The sequence below is a fragment of the Zeus faber genome, assembly GCF_960531495.2.
Source record: "Zeus faber genome assembly, chromosome: 16".
NCBI lineage: Eukaryota > Metazoa > Chordata > Actinopteri > Zeiformes > Zeidae > Zeus > Zeus faber.
This window is the reverse complement of record NC_137202.1, coordinates 5,541,967-5,560,540: the sequence shown is the minus strand read 5'-3', so window position 1 is coordinate 5,560,540 and position 18,574 is coordinate 5,541,967. Positions and strand designations below refer to the sequence as shown.

General features: G+C 43.8%; 1 protein-coding gene across 2 annotated transcripts in view; it reads right to left on the bottom strand.

Moving 5' to 3' along the window:
- Positions 1–18,574, bottom strand: part of zcchc24 (zinc finger, CCHC domain containing 24) — a 65,571-nt gene that overhangs the window by 24,179 nt on the left and 22,818 nt on the right. For both annotated transcript variants that reach the window (XM_080017126.1, XM_080017125.1), the window contains exon 3: positions 1,847–2,011. In XM_080017126.1, the coding sequence (XP_079873252.1) occupies positions 1,847–2,011 (165 nt within the window). The remainder of the gene's footprint in view (positions 1–1,846; positions 2,012–18,574) is intronic.

The window sequence follows — 18,574 nt, the reverse complement described above, 5'->3', positions numbered from 1 at the left end:
ATTTTGGACAAGGCACATCAACAGTCCTTTCTCTTTGAGCTCCGTCTTTTACTGGAGGTCAGGCCACAGGAGCATTGTTCAGATTTTATTCATATTAACAGGAAACGAATCACCACCAGTTACACACCACTGCTGACAAACCCTATTTTGCCCCATTTTTATAAGATTTAAACAACTTCAAATTCAAAACCCCATTACGACCCCTTTTTAAGAAATAACAAAGCAACCATAGAGTGCCATTGTCGCCAAAGGGAGGCGAAACAGATGTTCACGATCTTTTTATTTTGTAAGTTAAATGAAACAATTACGAAAGAAGGAACTGAACGGCGGGGGTCAGAATTGGGGATGAAAAAAAACATATTCAATTTAGGCAAATGAGTGTTTCTCTATTATTATGAGTGTGTGCGTCTGGGCGAAAGTCTGTGGGAGGTGGAGAGCCACGCTGGGATTCTCAGCTCTTTGACACTGCAGAACACGGGGGTAAGCGGTCCATTTCAAATGCTGACGAGGGGAAAAATGTTAAGTGGGTGACATTGCAAATGCAAGGAATTTGCCTGCCCCAGTGTAACTTACCCACAATACACAGAGGCAGACGAAGGAGATTTTCTCACCCCTTTAGTCGAAGAAAAAAAATCTCTGCTCAGACAAAGAACTTTCTGTGCAAGCAATACTTTAAGTTATCCACTCGTTAGTTCTATAAACACAGTCGTAACACTTGAGGCTTTTTAATAGTTCTGTGAATCGGGATCCCACTTTCCTTTTTTCATCTGTTATGCTTATGCCAGATAAGGCGAGTGAAAGAGATAAAAAAAAAAAAAGCGGGGGGGTAAAAGACAGACAGAAGACAGCCATTTCCGTGTTCGACATGGTTATACACAATAGGGGACTTTGTTGTGTTTTATAACCCTCATAAAAGCCTGCATGCGTATACTGTATTTATCTGTGATTATAGCATGTCATTTGGAAAAATTAGGGAATGAGGATATGTTCACATTTCAACAGTTTGTTGTGAATGGTCTCCCTATTGTGCAAGTGCATCGTAAATCACGACTCGTCGCAGATGACGACTGATCATCGTCATCTGTTCGGCTGCTTCTCTGTCTGGAGGCTAAAGATCCCAAAATGTTCCTTCCGTTCTCCTGCCCTGGTTCATATAAATATTTACAGATTGCAGCACACTGCTCCACAGCGTTCATAATAAGAGCAATGGCTGTAATGGTGTTTCAGGAAGCCAATGGGGAAGTGTACAAGTATTAAGGGTACATGTGTGGAGGGCTTTTCTATATTAAGCTATACCTCTCTCTCTCGGACAAAATAGGTTGTGAGACGTGTTTCCATGATTCAACCAACCAGACAACTAATGAGAACTTCAGGGAAAAATAAAAGCAAATGAAATTAAATGTTCGATGGAGTTTCTGCTTACGTTATTATGTCTAAAGGAGCTTTCTGAAGCTCTAAGCCACAATTGGCTCAGAAATAGTTGCTGTGCTATTTAAAAAGAATCATGGTTCATTTGGATAATCCCAAGTTTGAGCATGAAAGTAGTTAATTTGATGCTTCTGCTTTGCTGTATTTTTATTTTTATTTTTATAGTTTGGATTTTAGTGAGGCAGCTAGACCTACAGCAAAGATAATAAGCAGCCTTGTGGCATAGCATTTCTCATAGTCTAGACTCGGTTAAACTTGGTCCTAACAGTCCCTTCAACCATTAAGTCCAAGTTTATACTTCAGAATCAGAATTAGTTTATTCAGGCATTTTCATATACAAGGAATTTGTGTCTTAATGTTGTCATTTTTGCATGATGCAACTTTACGTGTTTTGTTTATTTCCCGGAGGCTTCAGTACCTGCTTGTGTGGGTAGACATTGATGTGGCACTTGATGCATTCTTGTCCCATGTTTGCCCAGGAGTTACCGCTCATCCACTTCCTCTTGCACTTGGGACACTTGTACTCTCCAAAGCATCTCTTTTTCCCCTGGTACGGCGTCAGCCCTTCTCCTTTAGGCCGGGCCTGTGAAAAAGCAGGGGCAAGCAGTGCCTTAAAATCAGTGGTTCTCAACGGCGGCCCTTCAAGACGTTCCAGGAGGTCCCCAGCAAAATATTTTAAGATTAACTTCACTGCAATTTCATTTTGAAGAAGTTTGCACTGCTAGGGAGGGAACAGTGAAACTAGGATCACAACAGTCTTCATTGTATATTCTCTAACTAAAGCATAGTATAGACAGGTATTGAATGTTGGACTAAATCTTACAATACAAATATTCTTCGATTGGGGTCCCAGAGACGACATCCTATTAAATGGGGTCTGTGGCCTAATGCGTGTCGAATCTAGGTGTCCTTGATGTGAAAAAAACTTGAGAATCATTGCGTTATGATACCTTATAAAAACATAGAAGAAATGTGTTTTTTAGCCATCTTGACCAGATTGCATCTTGTGCATCAGGCTGTTTTTATCTTCAGTGTTCTTCTGTATTTCAGTGAAAACTACACCGATCAGCCACATCATTAAAACCACCAATAATAACCACTAATATTGTTTAGCTCCCCCTCCTTCCACTAAAACAGCTCTGACCCATTGAGGCATGGACTCCACAAGACCTCTGAAGGTGTCCTGTGGTATCTGGCACCAAGACATTAGCAGGTCTTTCAAGTCCGGTACTGTAAGTTGCGAGGTGCGGCCCCCATGGGGACAATTTTTGCAGTGTGGCACAGGCCACCGCCACCAGGGAATACCGTTGATATGAAGGGGTGTACTTTGTCTGCAACAATGTTTAGGTAGGTGGTACATGTCAAGGTAAGATCCACATGAATGCCAGGACCCAAGGTTTCCCAGCAGAACATTGCCCAGAGCATAACACTGCCTCTGCTGGCTTGACTTCTTCCCATAGTGCATCCTGGTGCCGTCTCTTCTCCAAGTAAACAACGCACCAACACTTGCCCATCCACATGATGTAAAAGAAAACATGATTCATCAGACCAGGCCACCTTCTTCCATTGCTCCATGGTCCAGTTCTGACGCTCACATGCCCATTGTAGGCGCTTTCCGTGGTGGACAGGGGTCAGCATGGACACTCTGACTGGTTTGTGACTACACAGCTCCATACACATCAAGCTGTGATGCACTGTGTGTTCTGACACCTTTCTATCATAGCAGCATTAACTTTTTCAGCAATTTGTGCAACAGTAGTTCTTCTGTGGGATCGGACCGGAGGGGCTAGACTTCCCTCCCCATGCACATCAATGAGCCTTGGGCGGATGACCCTGTTGCCGGTTCACCAGTTGTCCTTTCTTGGACTACTATTGGTAGGTACTAACCACTGCATACCCCACAAGACCTGCTGTTTTTGAGATGCTCTGACTCGTCTAGCCACCCCTATTTGATCCTTGTCAAAGTGGAAAGTTGTCAGATCCTTACTCTTGTTCATTTTTCCTGCTTCCAACACATTAACTTCAAGAACTGACTGTTCACTTGCTGCCTAATATATCCCACCTCTTGACAGGTGCCATTGGAACCAGATGATCAATGTTATTCACTTCACCTGTCAGTGGTTTTAACGTTGTGGTTGATCGGTGTGTATCCGTCTCCATCCTCCAGCACTCTTATAAGTGCACTTCCAGTGCAATATGCGGTTTTGTAATTGACGTTTACGTCCATTACAGCTGTGTTAAATTACTCCTCTGATTCCCATGAGAAAGATGATTGCAAACAGTCAGTCAACCATGAGAAAGCATTCACAAGAGGGACATATTTTCGGGAGGGGCCACTCTACCGAGTTAATGCTGGCAACTGTACATAGGCCACTATGACAGCAAATAGGGAAAAGACTCATTATCCTGCTAGAGGCATGTCACAAACACATGTACTAATGATGTCATCATCCAGGATAAATCTCACATTTCTCCATCCAGCCAAAAGAAATCCAAAAAATCTGGTTATTTAGTTTGTCTTAGCCTGTCATTCTAGGTTTTGAACCTCACCCGTCAGTAACAAGAGGGAAAAAAATGAAGTGCACGTCATGACATCGGGGCAGAACTGAAAGTACCCCAGGGAATGCATCCGCCATTAACCCGAGCAATAGATATTAAGATGAAATCAAAAATAAGTCAGTTCACTCAATCTGAAATGATGAAATATAATGTGAAATACCACAGCATCCACTGAGGTGCAGTGTTCCGGGGGGTGAGGAAAGCATGTCCCCTCCTCTTCGTACGAAACCTGACCTGTCCAACACACGCTTGCCCTGCAGGTACGGAGATTATTTTCACAATCACACTCAACATCGGCTCTAGATTTCTGGGTCCAGATTTCCAAATTTCTGGGTGGATGGAAAGGGCGCAAGTAGACTGAGGAGGGGATCCGGTCGTAGTACTGTGTGTGTGTGCCCCTCGTCTTTTCCAAACTTCGCTCTGTCCTGTGTGTGAGTGAGTAATCTATACTTTAATCTGCAGCATCTGGTGTTGTCCAAATGCACGCCAGAGGCGCTGTGCATCACAACGCTAAGTATGATGGGCTGTGCCGCGATCCAGGCCCTCAGAACGCATGACCTCAACCCCACTGTCAGCACAGCATCTCGCCCTGTGACAGCACGCAGCCTGACTGGAAACTCTGACTTCTGCTGGATCTCTACACAGCCATTGGAAGCCAGTGATGCTATCAGAAGAAAATGTTCCAAGACAATGCCATAGTTGCACTTAGATGCAGCATAACCCTGCTAAACGCTTTTCTATTGAGAAACTTACCCCTCTGCTACAGCTTGTCACTGTGTTTAAATGCAGTCAAACAGGGCAAACGTTGAAATATTCAAGTCTTGGAAAATGTTAAAACTCCATCTCGAAAAGGGAATGCCACATTATAGTCACGCTCGTTTGCCTTTGTGTATTTATGTGTATGCTTTAAATAACTAATATAATATTTTATTTAGACCTGCATCCAAAGCGAGACGTTGGCTACAGTATGTTGTCAATAGGAAGCGGCTCAACTTCCTGTTTCTAGTCTCTTACGTTGGTATGGATGTAGCCGAAAGAGCTCAGCTGTTTGCCCAATTGGAGTGTATAAGCACAGTGAGAAGCTGCACCAGAGTGGTAAGTTTCTCATCGCTAAAGTGTTCGGTGAGTTGTGCTATGAAATGAAGTTATACATTTTCATCAACTTTAATAAATGTCTCATTAACTTTTTATGCCACTTTGACAGTAGTGTTTAAACATGATCGTTCATCTGGAAAAGCCATTCAGTTTGAGTTTTTATTGTCAAACTGTGCTCAACATAGACATGGGTCCAGTGATGACATTGCCATTATGACTCTGGAAAGCAGCAGCAGCCGTCGTCCCACTTATCCTTATCCCTCCCCAGCCTCATTCTGTTCTCTAATACTGGCTTTGGCCTTCGCATGCACATCATGCTCCGTCTCCAACTGATTGCTTTCAGATCAGACAGGCCTGATTCACAAGTATCAAAACAGAGCTATAACTTACGTTTTTTTACGTGCACTGTATACAGTACGTACTACTATTCCTGCTCTTCGAAAAGGAAACCCAATATGGACTGAAATCTAGTATTCTTCAAAAGTAATGCAGCAAAATGATTAATAGTTAAACTCCACCATTATTAAATGATGTTAGCACCATAAGTGAATGTACAATGATGACTGTTTTGACCATAGTTTCACTGTTATCTCGCTTCAGAGTAAGTACAGTAAGTAAGGGTCAAATCTTTCCATGGTAGTACTCGTGAAGCCATTGAAACACGATGGTAGTCACCAAGGTCTTCTCAGCCGATGAGAGGGCTTAGTAACCAACATCATAAAACTTTCTAGCAACGCTGGAATTGTACATCCCAGCCGCCCTCCAAACAAGTAGGAGTTAATGTCACACAAAAAAACAAACATCTGGCCTTCTATACCACAAGCATCTCCAGCAAGCTGAGGGACATGGCACTGGAGTCTGGGGGGAGGGTGCCACGGGGGCACGTGCCAGGGCTGTGTGGAGGCACTTTCCACCGTCAATTTAGTTTCATTAACAAATGAATGAAAAACGTCTCTTTGCTTTAGGGTATAAACAGTAGTTCGTCTGAGTAAATGTTTTAGTTACTCCTCAGTTCCAGGAAAGTGACATTTAGAAAACCATCTGACAAAAAACACACCGTGAAAATGATCAATCTAATGGAAATGCGTCATCACAATCATACACACATCCCAGAGGTAAACTTACACAGGGGTGGGGGTGCATTTAGTTTTCCTTTGCTCTGCACAAATAAAGCCATTCAAGCTTGGCTCAGTGCGGGAGGTAAACGGATGTATCGGACCCATTTAGGCCATTTGAGTTGCCTGTGGAGTGGAAACAAAGGCTTCGGAACAGAGAAGCGGTCCGTGCCGTTCTCGCCCGTGTCCCTGGATGGTAAACAGTATTTGTCGTTCCACTTTGACTGGTGTCGAGCTTGTACTGAGTCAATGTTTGTTTGTGTCCTTGGGACCAAAGCCCCCGCTGTGGAGATAAGACTCTGACCGGACAGCTTCCATAGGGGAGGGAGGGGGGGGGGGCGTAGGAGCGTCACAACAGCAAAGCTGACCACTTCCTGTTAAGAGCCAGAAGACAGCTGGGAGTCATCTCATCCCACGCTGCCATAACTGGTCAGGGCCACAAACTCCAGCGTCCACATCCACAAAAATATAGCTCATGTTCAGACACGTTTGTGCAATCTGTTAAAAGTTCCCTGTTCCAAAGTCTCCATCTCTTTGTATTACTTGTCTGCAGAGAGAGATGGAAATATCTCGACCCCATATCATTGTTTATACACAGCAGATCCCCAGATGCTATTAAATTACATTACATTACATATCTATTATTTAGAAAGTACTGGTCAGTGCACAGACATAATAAAGCAAACAAAACCAGAAATGACCATCAAATCTCTTGTTTTCCCTCCGTCCTTTTTTTTTTTTCTACCACCCAAACAAAACAAAACAATCAAAGAGAACAAAAGAGACGCGCACACACACTACACAAAAAAACACACATGCATAACCGCTCGCAGTGGATTCTGTGGACAGACTGGGCTTTTCGACCGCCCCTGAGACGCGACTGGAAAGTCTCAGCGCAGTGTTTCCAACACTACTCCGCTCCACTCCTACTCACAGATTATCCGGGCTACAGGCACACAGAGCATTCCATCACATCACAGGATTAATGAGCTCACACACTGTATTAAACAGAATAAACACAACTTTCGGCAAAGGGGGAAAGGGAGACGGAGGGACTTTGAGACCCGCACTGGCAGGACACACATAAAAATGTGCAGTAACGGGTGAGGTGTTCATTACGAGAAAAGGAATGACATAGAGCGCTGGATGTGAAAACAGCCCCTCAACTCCCAAAATGATAGCTGGGGGGGGGGGGGGGGGGCGGGGGTTCCGTGACCTGCTGGTCTAAAATCAGCCTTTAACATCTAAACCAAACACACACATACACACCCACACACACAGGGAACGCGAACTGGGACATAGACCACAAGCCTACAGTCATCAGAGCCAGCTGAGGGTTGGGGAGGGAGGGAGGGAGGGAGGGGGGCGACCCTCCAATCAAACCCTCTCGGGCCAAGGAGAAAGGTTGAAGAGAGGGAGGGAGGAGGAAATCTAAAATCCAAAGCAGATGGCCTCTATAGGGGCAGTGCAACAACAGAAACACAGAGAGACGTCGTAAAAACTCGCTCCTCTGTTTTCAATTAAGCCATACAACAATTCAGAGAGAGCGAGAGAGAGAGAGAGCGGTGTGATAAAACAGACTAACTAACCCTAACCCCGAACTAAGTAAGTGGTGGAGTTGACTCCACCGCTTAGTTAGTTCGGGTTAGGAGACGTGCTTATCAGGCGGTGTCGATTTGTCAAGTGTTCTTGTTGTCTGATTTATTTTATTTTTTTCTTTCTTCCCATGACCAGGAATGTGTAGGAATCTGGGAAGTGTCCAGTGGAACAGTACCAGACCTAGTTTCTCGCCAATACCTCCTCAAATCCTCCTTCAAGGTATTTTTTGGTCTTTGGTCTTTTCGAGGAAAAATTGACTATGTAGCGGTCAAATTTGGTTCTGAAAGTCTAAAAGTGTATTTGCACTGCAAGGCCCCGTCGGTCAGGCTAGTGCTTAGAATTCCATCTTTAAAGCCGGTGTGAATCGTGGAGTAAAAAGCTGCCTATTGCCGACTGAAAAACAGCCCAGACCTCTGTCTGTCTGAGGCCTGAAGGTGATCCTACATCCACGTTGAGCTCACATTCCAGACTAAATGTGATGGTCAGTGGACACACACCAGACTGTATATTCTCAGACTCGCCCCAACCCTTGAACCCAACTCCCCTCCCGTCCGCCCCCTCCCGTCCCATCTCCAGAAACAGGATAAGTTAGCCTTGGTTTAATATTAGACATCCCTTCCAATTCAAATTTAAGGGGCATAATTCCACTGACCACTTCTTTTGCAAATATGTGAGATATGTAATTCCACACACTTTGAGGATCTGCTGTGTATATATACATATTGATATGGGATCCTGATATTTCCATCAGTCCGCAGACGAGTAATACCAAGAGACATTAAAAAAAATGAAACGTGGAAAGTTCAAGTCCGTTGTTTTTTCGAGAAAACCCGACACGGTTACATGACCATGCCGGGTTTTCTCTGGTTTCCAGGAGAAAACAAGAGATTTGGTTGACAACTTTGAGGCTTTGGAACGTGTCTGGTAGTAATTGCTCTTAACCGCTTCTCCGGTCCTCATCTCGGAGGCAGGATCTTTATCGAGGAAGTCGTACTCTTAACATTTCAAAATCTTTCAAATAAAGAGAAAAACGATCCTTTCATTCTTGAAGGGAAAGCGCGGCGTATTGTTTATTTGTCAGTTTAACGCGGCTCCGCTAACGTAAAGTGAGGAGTCAGAAAGCCAATGCCAAACAGCGAAACCAAGGCTGTTAGATGCAATATCAACAATGCAGAATATTTGGGGGCTTTAATAATAAGGTTTCCGTGACTGGGGCGTGGATATTATTTGATGTGAGGAACAGTATTTGATGCTGGACAGGTCAGCGTGATCTTGACTGATAAATAACAGACAAAGGGAAAAAGCCTTGGATGTTTTTTCAGGCGACATAAGAAAGGGGGTTAGGACGGTTTAGTATGTTTTGTTTTTTTCTGCAATTCATAATTATAATGTGTGATTTCACTGAGTAATAGTTGGAATAATTGTCATAAATTTGCTTAACTTGCTCACAGAAACAGGTTCAGAAAAAGGTGTTGGGGCGAAGCAAACAGGCAATTCCTTCTGTTATCCTGTGACCAATCTTCTGGTGATTAATATCTATTCGGGGGGAAACAAACACCCATCCGACACCTAAGTAGGTTTAAATAAAACCCACGGAGTATTTTTGCAAATACATTTTCCATCACGTCAAACCGCCAAACCTATATAGCACATCTAATTTCAGCCCCAACGCGCTCGCGCTCACTCCTCCATCTTTGTCGGCACAATAAGATTAAATGGAGCACAATGGGCGTGTTGGAGGGATCGTTTTTAACTGGATGACCTCTCCTTTCTGGATGACATCACCACTCCCACACGTTTGAGGGGTGAGGAGGCAGTTAGCAGCAGACGGTCAGAGCGGAGCGCTGGCCGAGGCGGGGCACGCAGATGGCCGACGCTTTAAGACGCTCTCACAAGAATGATACTGACAAGCCCTCAGCTGTGTCTCCCTGCCCAAAAAACAAGCTTTTTTTAATGGCTATTTCCGCTGCTGGACTGGACGGGCCCCCTCCCACGCCAGAACCTCAGCCAGGTGCATTACAGAGGCTATTTATCAATCCCATCATGCCCCCAAAGCTCTAAATAAGGCCACTGTTCCAGGAGCATCTCTCCATTTCTATCCATCTCTGATTCTCTCGCCCTCTCTCTCTCTCTCTCTCTCTCTCTCTCTCTCTCTCTCTCTCTCTCTGTCTCTCTCTCTCTCTGTCGACGGCTCCTTTGCTGGTGCAGCTGTCTCTTCCTGACGCCTGTGAAGAAAAGGGGCTGGGGCTGAAAGTGACAGAAGGAACAGGTGTGCTATTAAAAGTGATAAATATGCTGTGTCCCCAGCACAATGCTCCTCTGTTCCCCCAAAACAATCCCCCTGTGGGTGAGGACAAGAGAGCGATACATGGGCACAATAAGGTCTGGCTGGCGGATGAAACATGGGAGGTGGATCAATTAATTCAATAATAAATGACTTAACATCCAAAATCAAATGTTTCTGTTTTTTGTTTTTTTTTCGAGCTCCTGTAGAGAAATGTACATCCGAATCACAGAGAAAAAAAAAATGTCATAAAATATTTGGAAATCACAATTGTCCAATCAGTGAACAAGAAGGACCGGAACAAAACATCTGTGCTGATAGCAGCACCTTGACTTTGATAACGCTTCCCTTAACCAGCGTTTCTCAAATGGAGGTGTACTCGTACCCCTAGGGGAACTGCAGGGGGTACTCCGAAAAATAATTGTTAAAGAATATTTGTTATATATGATGTTTGAAAAAACACATACAACGCACATACAGCACATAATGTATTTTTATTTAAATGTTTTTCTCCCAATGCCAGTGAAGAGGCACTCAGCTGAAAAAAGATCTACACTACTTCAAAAAGTTTGTGAACCTACGCGTTAGCGTGGAGACAAAAGAGCTGATTTGCGGAAGTGCAATCATCTCAGCTGAGTCAATAAAACCCTGAAAAAAACGCTGAAATGCACGGCTGCCGAACGTTATTTTTGGTATAACATATATTTCTGACAATATTGTGAGCTTCCTGCTTTCGAAAAGGAGATTTGATGTTTTTTTTTCCTGTTTTTGTTGGACTGCGCTTAAGCACAGAGAGAAGCGGCAGCAGAGTGGTACGTTTCTCAATGGCCGTGTTTCGCGAGGTTGCGCTATGAACAGATGAGAACCAACATTTAAATGGCTTCGGTAGAAAATTGTGAATGTGCCCTTTAAATACCTTTAACATACAGTAATTACCACAGTGAAACTGACCACTGCCGAGCTGTGGAAAGTTTAACGGTGGCCTAGGTCCGTCAAAAAATTAAAGGACAGGCACCGAGGCAGGTTAAAATATCCCTAACTTTTATGACATCATCCCTGTCCCACCCACAAATATTATAGAACAGTGGTGAAAGATGGGAAATGGATTTAATACAACTTTGGAAAGAAGAAATAGTTTTGCATAGCTTAAGAAAAAAAAGTTTTTTCAGAGAGATAAATTGTAATTATTATTATTATTATTATTATTATTATTATTATTATTGTTATTTTTATTATTTTATTATTGCTATTATTATTAATTGATGATAATGATAATACAACTAATCATAGTATCCTAGCCCTGCTGAAGACATTACAATAACTAAAACGAAAGCTTTTAAATCTAACAAAAACATTTGCCCTACTTTATATCTTGACTGCCTCATGCAGGCTGATTATTCCTAATCACTTTCTGAAACACGGGCTGCGTTTGCTTCTGGAACGTATGGTGGATTTATTACAGGGTGAAGCCATGTTTTCCTAGTATCCCAGATAGCGCAGGAGGCCTTAATCCTAGCTCCGCTGGCACCGGCCCCAAGCTTGCTGGGCCACGGCACGGCGTTCCGCAGTGTTCCGATCATCGCTGAGCATCTGGAAACCATCAGTGTAAACAAAGGCACAGCGGAGGAGCTGCGAGCCCTCGCCGCCTCCCCGCGTCCCCCCCGGGGACATCACTCAGAGAGCCAAGCAGGATCACCAAACCAGCCCCGTGGACGCTAACCTGCCTGCGTGTGTGTGTACGTGTGTGTGTACGTGTGTGCGCATGTGTGTGCGTGCGGATGTGTGTGTGTGGGTGTGTGTTTTTTTTGTGTGTGTGTATGTGTGTGTGTGTGTGTGTGCATTGGGTATGCGTGTGTGTGTGTGTGTGTGTGTGTGTGTGCGCGGGTGTGTGTTTTTGTGTGTGTGTACATACGTACATGTGTGTCTACTCTTGTGTCCTCATCTGCAGATCTGTATTTAGTTTGGCCGTGGCTCAGAAAAAGATCAATCGGCAGATCCATTACAAAAGGCCATGATTGAAATCTCAGATTGAGTCGTTTTTTTTATTTTTATTTTTTTACTTTTTGTTTGGTTTGCTCATTAGCCATTGCCACTTTATAAGGGTTCCCGATTACTTGAATATTTTTTATTTGTTTGGCCATTCTTCTAGCCTGCTCTCCATAGCCCTATGGCGGATACACAGGAAGAGAAACAAAAGGGGCCAAAGTCTGGATGTGGTTTAATCCCAGCTCCTCACAGTGAAACATTGGAAAAAAAAAAAAAAAAGTTCAAAGCATCAATCATCTGTTATCCTACGCTGAGACGGGACAGGCAATAGTTCCTGTTCTTTTCATCGCGGTGCTTTCGGAGCCGTATTTCTATTCATAGGCCGGTGTGGCTTTGTTGTCTTTGATTGACAGCTCAAAGTGTTGATGGACTTGAGGTGTGATTAAATGAACTTTATTTCATCACACCAACGTCACACTTTTGAGAAAACTGCGACGGTTGTAAACACACGCGCGATGACACTGTCTATGCAGTGAAAAGCCTTTTTAATTGAGTCGACAGGCAGAAGTGTTTCAGTTTTACAGATTTTGATCCGTTTCTTGAGTTGATGTTTGACCTACAAGTACGATAGTCCTCGTCCACTTCACAAAATGTGAAACTTGGAACTGTTGCAACACCACTGGCTAAATGGCATTAACATGGTAATCCGTAAGATTACCGTATAAAAAATAAATCCCCTATTTTCTACTATTTAGCTTGCACTTTTTGAGAATCAGCTATTCAGCGTATTTCCGTTGAGCATGTGCTCCTCTCTATGTTGTTTCCATTGAGTGTGGCGTGGTCCGCCAGTCGCACAAGCAGGGAAAGTGGTGTGGTGAATTTGATAAACCAGAGCAGCTAGTTGTGGTCAGTAACCTGTCTGATGTGGATGAACATTCACAAAAAAAGGGAACCAAAAATATCCCCAACACCTCAAGTGACCAAGAAAAACACAAAAACAAATCGGTCGCTCAGAGAAGAGAAATTTCAGTGAAAAGGAAGTGACCGTCTTAAGGAGAAAGCTGAGGGTAAACCCGGATATTGGACAAAAATCTTTCAGTTTCAAATGTAATTCTGGGGACTTGTAGTGTGATCCCCCCCAAACAGAGACAATCATATGGAATGCCACTTTAAGTACGAAGCCCTAAATTAACAAATTTGCACACCCCACATAAATACAATATATACAGTATGCACATTTAACAGCTGAATGCAGAACCAGGAATGCTCTGGAGGCCACAGATTCAACATGGTGGTGGTGGTGTGTTGGTCCTGCATTCCTTCTCACTGCTCCGCATCTACAACTGCTGAGATCAGCACTGTGATCGTGCACGGTTGGGGCTAAATTTAAACCCGTGCATTACACGATCATGTACTGTACTTAACCCCGGGCCGTGCGCAGTCTTGGGATGTTTGCACAAGTATACTACACCTACAACGAAAAGGGCCGCAGTTTATGATGAGGCCTCTGTAAAAGTATTATTTTTTTCCACAGCGATATAATTAAAAGCAATGATCCTTTAAACCATCAAAATATGCTTCTCATAACAACAGGCTCTGGGCTGATCCGTGGACCTCACAATGTATTTATGGGACACAATGCAGGCTCCATCGTAGCCTGCGCACAACATCGCCAGAGGCAAAAGTTGAGTTGAATTTACAGGGGAATAACAAGCTCATCGGGGCCAAAGCGACTGGCCAATTTAGGGAGTTACTGTTTTTTAAATAAATCCTCCCGGACGAAAAATTCGTGATTGAACTTCAAATTGGGGAGGATCCGCCGTCTGGTTAGAACAGCCAACAAACTGGACTAAATCCAGCGTGGACGGTGTTTGTCGGGGTAGATTTCCCTCTTCGTGCTCAAGTGATTTCTGCGTTTCTGAGCCACAGTAAGAGGGGTTGAGTCCATTAGTGAGCGGTTGACACTGAACATGCGGTGACGTGCGCCCGTCCTGTTTTCCTTTGTGCCGCTACGCCCCAATTATTCCTGACTTAGAATATTATCGGGTCATTTTTTTGTGTATTTCCTGTATTTTTTATTGATCACCGTCGGGGAAATGAGCTCTCTCCATTCGACCCATCCTCGTATCTTCCCAAATGTACTGATACACATAATGCACAAGTACTTGTACACTTGTGTATATCAGTGTCCATGCGATGTCACCGGATCTAAAATAATGGGCAATTGATGCTTTTCTAAATAAAAAGCATTAATTGTCTCAAAAAAGCGCCAGCACGTCTTTGTGGCAGTTTCGCCTACCACGCGCCACCCAAGTAGCGTTTTTCAGGGACCTTTGGGACAGAGGCACAGAAAAAGGGGTTGTAGAAAACACACAAGTTTATTGTGGAGAGGGGGCTTGATAGAATAAGCCCTGGAGCAGATGGACACGTGTCATGACAGGGGCTCCTCTCTCCTGAGTGTGTGTGGGGATGAGGGTTTTTCCTGCTGCTCATTAGACCAACCAACCAGCAACAGGTATGCAGCCACTCTGATGCTGGGTCCCTAATTATCTAGATCCAGGTCAAGTGTGGCTGCTCGAACCACACCACCCCCGCACCACAGTCTCTTTGCACGGACAGGTTAGAGTAATACACTTTTTGATAATAAAAAAACCCACTAAAACCACTAAAATAATATCATAGTTAAAAACAACTGAGTGGGTCGTATCGTAGGCGCTGTGCACTTTAATATTTTAATGAATTATTTCACATTCTCTGTGAATATTTTTATCAATTCATTTGGGACGTGTCTTAGGGCGGTTTCACGAGTTTACGACCCGCCCGGGGACCGGCTCCCGATCTTAACCGATGCCTTGCTCAGCGGGCATGGGTGGGAGTGTCCAACCCTGACATGCACGTCCTTTGCGTACCCTACCGTACGTGAGCGCGGGGAGAACATGGAGACTCCACACAGAAAGGCCCCCGTCGCTGTGATACGACAGTTGCTCACCACATTTGACTAATTATCAACTAAATATTGACGTCAATATGTATAATATATTATTTAAAAAACAAGAAACGGATGCCAAACGTCCTGTAGTTATTCAGTTCCAGTGTAGAAGGTGAGCGCCGCACACATGGCGTGATGTTCCTCTTCTAGTTTCACGTCAGTCTGTCTTCTCTTTTGCCCATCTGGGTCAGGGTGCTATTCTTAAAAAAACATTTCATGTTCTGGAAGCGCTGTATTTCAGCTATTGATGTGCGCTTGTTTGGCATTTCATTTCCACTATAAAAAGCATTTAACTCACAATAGCACCCCCCCCCCCCCCCAACCCACAGTTGCTGCTGCAGGTCTAAATACGCCAGGAGACATTTGGAAAGTTCTTTTTGCAGCAGCGTTGCTCGTATATCTTCTGGGATGAGCTGTAAAAGGGAAAGTCCTCGACCATACATCGGAAGTATCTGAACCCACGGAACCGAGAAGCACACAGCTATTAAAACAACAATGACAATTTCATAACACACTCATAAATCCACACAGACGTTGAGCGAGTTTAGGACGGAGTACAGCACAACAAATAACGAGAAGCGGCTGCACGAGGTGGGGAGGAATGTAGTGATTTAGGAGCTTGTAGATCCTTGATGAGACAGCCCTTGGCCCGACTGAGTGTTTTCTTTCCTTGTGGGACTCCCGGTTGAGCCGCAGCGGTCGCAAGTCTCTGTAAATGGGTTTTGTTATCTCGCCGTGATACAGAGGAGATGGGTTTGCACACGGACACACCAGCCCAAATGTTTAAAAAGAAGAACCGCAAGTTTGCTTCCAGGCCTGCAGAAAGGCCAAAATAGTTTGTTCTAGGAAACTCAGGGAATGACCCGTGTGTGCGCGCGTGTGTGTTTGTGTGTGTGTGTGTGTGTGTGTGTGTGTGTGTGTGTGTGTGTGTGTGTGTGTGTGTGTGCGCGTGTGCGCGTGTGTGCGTGTGTGTGTGTAAGCTGTGTAAGCCTCAACCCTACAATGAACACTTTTTAGGATTCCTACAACATTGCTGTTGCAACACCAGGCGTGCTGATTACTTGTGGTCTATTCCCAAACAAGCCATAGATATATCATATTATATTATTTTATTATATTATATTATACTATATTATATTATGCTATATTATATTATATAATAAGGAGGCTCACGACAGTTGTACTGTTGCTTTAACAGCATTTCGGTTCCATTGAATCCCCTCAAGACAACATCTCAATGTCACTGACGACATTTTATGCCGAGTTCAGACTCTGTGATTCGGGCCTGATTTTCCACTCAGAGACAGCTTTTTGGGGCTCGCCGACCAAGGCCCCAGATCGCAGTCAAATCGGCGCCCGTTCCCATGAGCGACGATCACTATGCGGGAACTGCTAAAGACGCGATCCTCATTGGGGATCCCGCCCAGTGAAAGATCTTGTCACGTGTGACCCCCGGTCGCCGATCAGTCATGTCGTGTGAAACATCAAAGACTGCAAGATTCCCCATCACAAGACAGAAAGTCGTGTCGTGTGAACCAGGCATAAGGGAAAGGTCTTGGAAATGTGCTTTGGCTAAATGCACAAGTGCCGTCGTGCGCTCTGAGAAAATAAAGCACAGTGTTGTAGCTTCAGGGTACAACGGCTTGTCGTGGGTCCTTGTTTGTAATTCCGTACCTTTTGGGGACAAATTTGTACCTCAATGGTACAGAAAAAGTACAAATCTACCTGCCGGTGTCACAAAGCCATCGCACCCCTAAAGGTATAATATTGTACCCTACCTTTGTTTTTTGATTGTTAATAATAATATATAAATATGAATAATAGCCTTTTTTAGCAGTTAATAACAACATTTATTGGCAGTTTACTATGCACTTATTAAAAGTGAACTATGCTTTTTATTTTATGTTAACACTATATAAGTATTAATAATAGCATTTATTAGCACTTTACTATGCACTTATTAAAAGTTAACTATGCTTTTTATTTTATGTTAACACTATATAAGTATTAATAATAGCATTTATTGGCACTTAACTATGCACTTATGAACAGTAAAGTATGCTTTTTGTAGAGACCGGATCCAAAGCAAGAATAATGCCTTATGAAGGTTAATAAATCCTTTATTATGCACTTATTAACAGTTAACTATGCCTTTCACAGCTCCCCCTGGAATGAGCACTACATGTTGTCAAGGTTGTGGACATTACATTACATTACATTACATTTTGTCATTTAGCAGACGCTTTTATCCAAAGCGACTTACAAGGGAGAATAACATGCATGTTTTGAACAGGCATGCACTATTATTATTAACACATCACTAAAGCTTACTTAACTGTTAATAAGTGCATAGTCAACTGCTAATAAATACTATTATTAACACTTATATACTCTTATCAATACTTATATAGTCTTATTAGCACAATAATAATGTTAAGGGGCGTATTACCTATGAACAAAAATTTATAACAAGCCCCTTATGATAAAGCGTTACCAAAATACCAAAAAGCTCATTACCTGAGACACACTATGCGTCACTCCAGATCTAGCCCATAATAATAACCTTGTGACGTTGAAGGGCTTTTCCGTAATCTACGAAAAAGTCGGTGGGGTTTCCTCACAATATGCATGTCGTTTGGACATTTCAATGTTCTGCGCAACCAGACTTCCACACTCACACAGAGAGAAGCAGAGGATAAAACTCAAACGTCCAAAACTGCAGATGCAAGAGCTTTTGCAGGACTGCGCCTCGGTGGAGTCGTGATGATGTTGACGAAAGAAAACTCAAGCGGGCCTTTTTTTTCCAAGGCGTGTTTTTCGCCCCCGAAACACAAATGTGCGGCCTACCATCGGTCCGATTGTTTTGATAGACCCCAGCCTCGGGTCACGTCGTATTTTAGATTTTACGAGCGGCTTATTTTCCACTTAAAACCTCTCTATCGGCAATATCTGAGATCTGACTGTTTCTCAGATTGATGTTCGGATAAAAATGAAGACAGGCGACATGAAGACAGCGTGCAAGCATGAATGCATGTATTGTTGTGTGTGTGTGTGTGTGTGTGCGTGCGTACGTACGTGCGTGCGTGCGAGTGCCTGTATGTTTCTGTGCATGTGCTTCTAGGATTTTCTCTCCACTAACAGCCCCCGCTTGTCCCACACAGCTGCACGAGGCGGATCCGGGCGCCAGGTCCCTCCGTGCCAAACCCTTTTCCCAGATTCCTAGATTTCCATAACGCAGCCCTCCAAATCGGTTACGGATCTCGATGTCATGTTCTCGGAGCGGCGTTTTAAGCGGTCGGGTATTATTTCGTCCTACCAATAACGCTGTCTTTTTTGTTGCAAACTTAAATGCTCTCGACGTCGCAGAGAGGCAATTTGAACGTGGCAATAAAGCCAAAAGCGCCGATTTCCCAGATCACACGGAGCGGACGTGTGCGTTGCGTCTTTCTGCCGATGTGGGATCCGTTTACCGCTGAAGCGCCTGCGTTTTTTTGATCGTCCAGCAGAGAGGATTCTGGG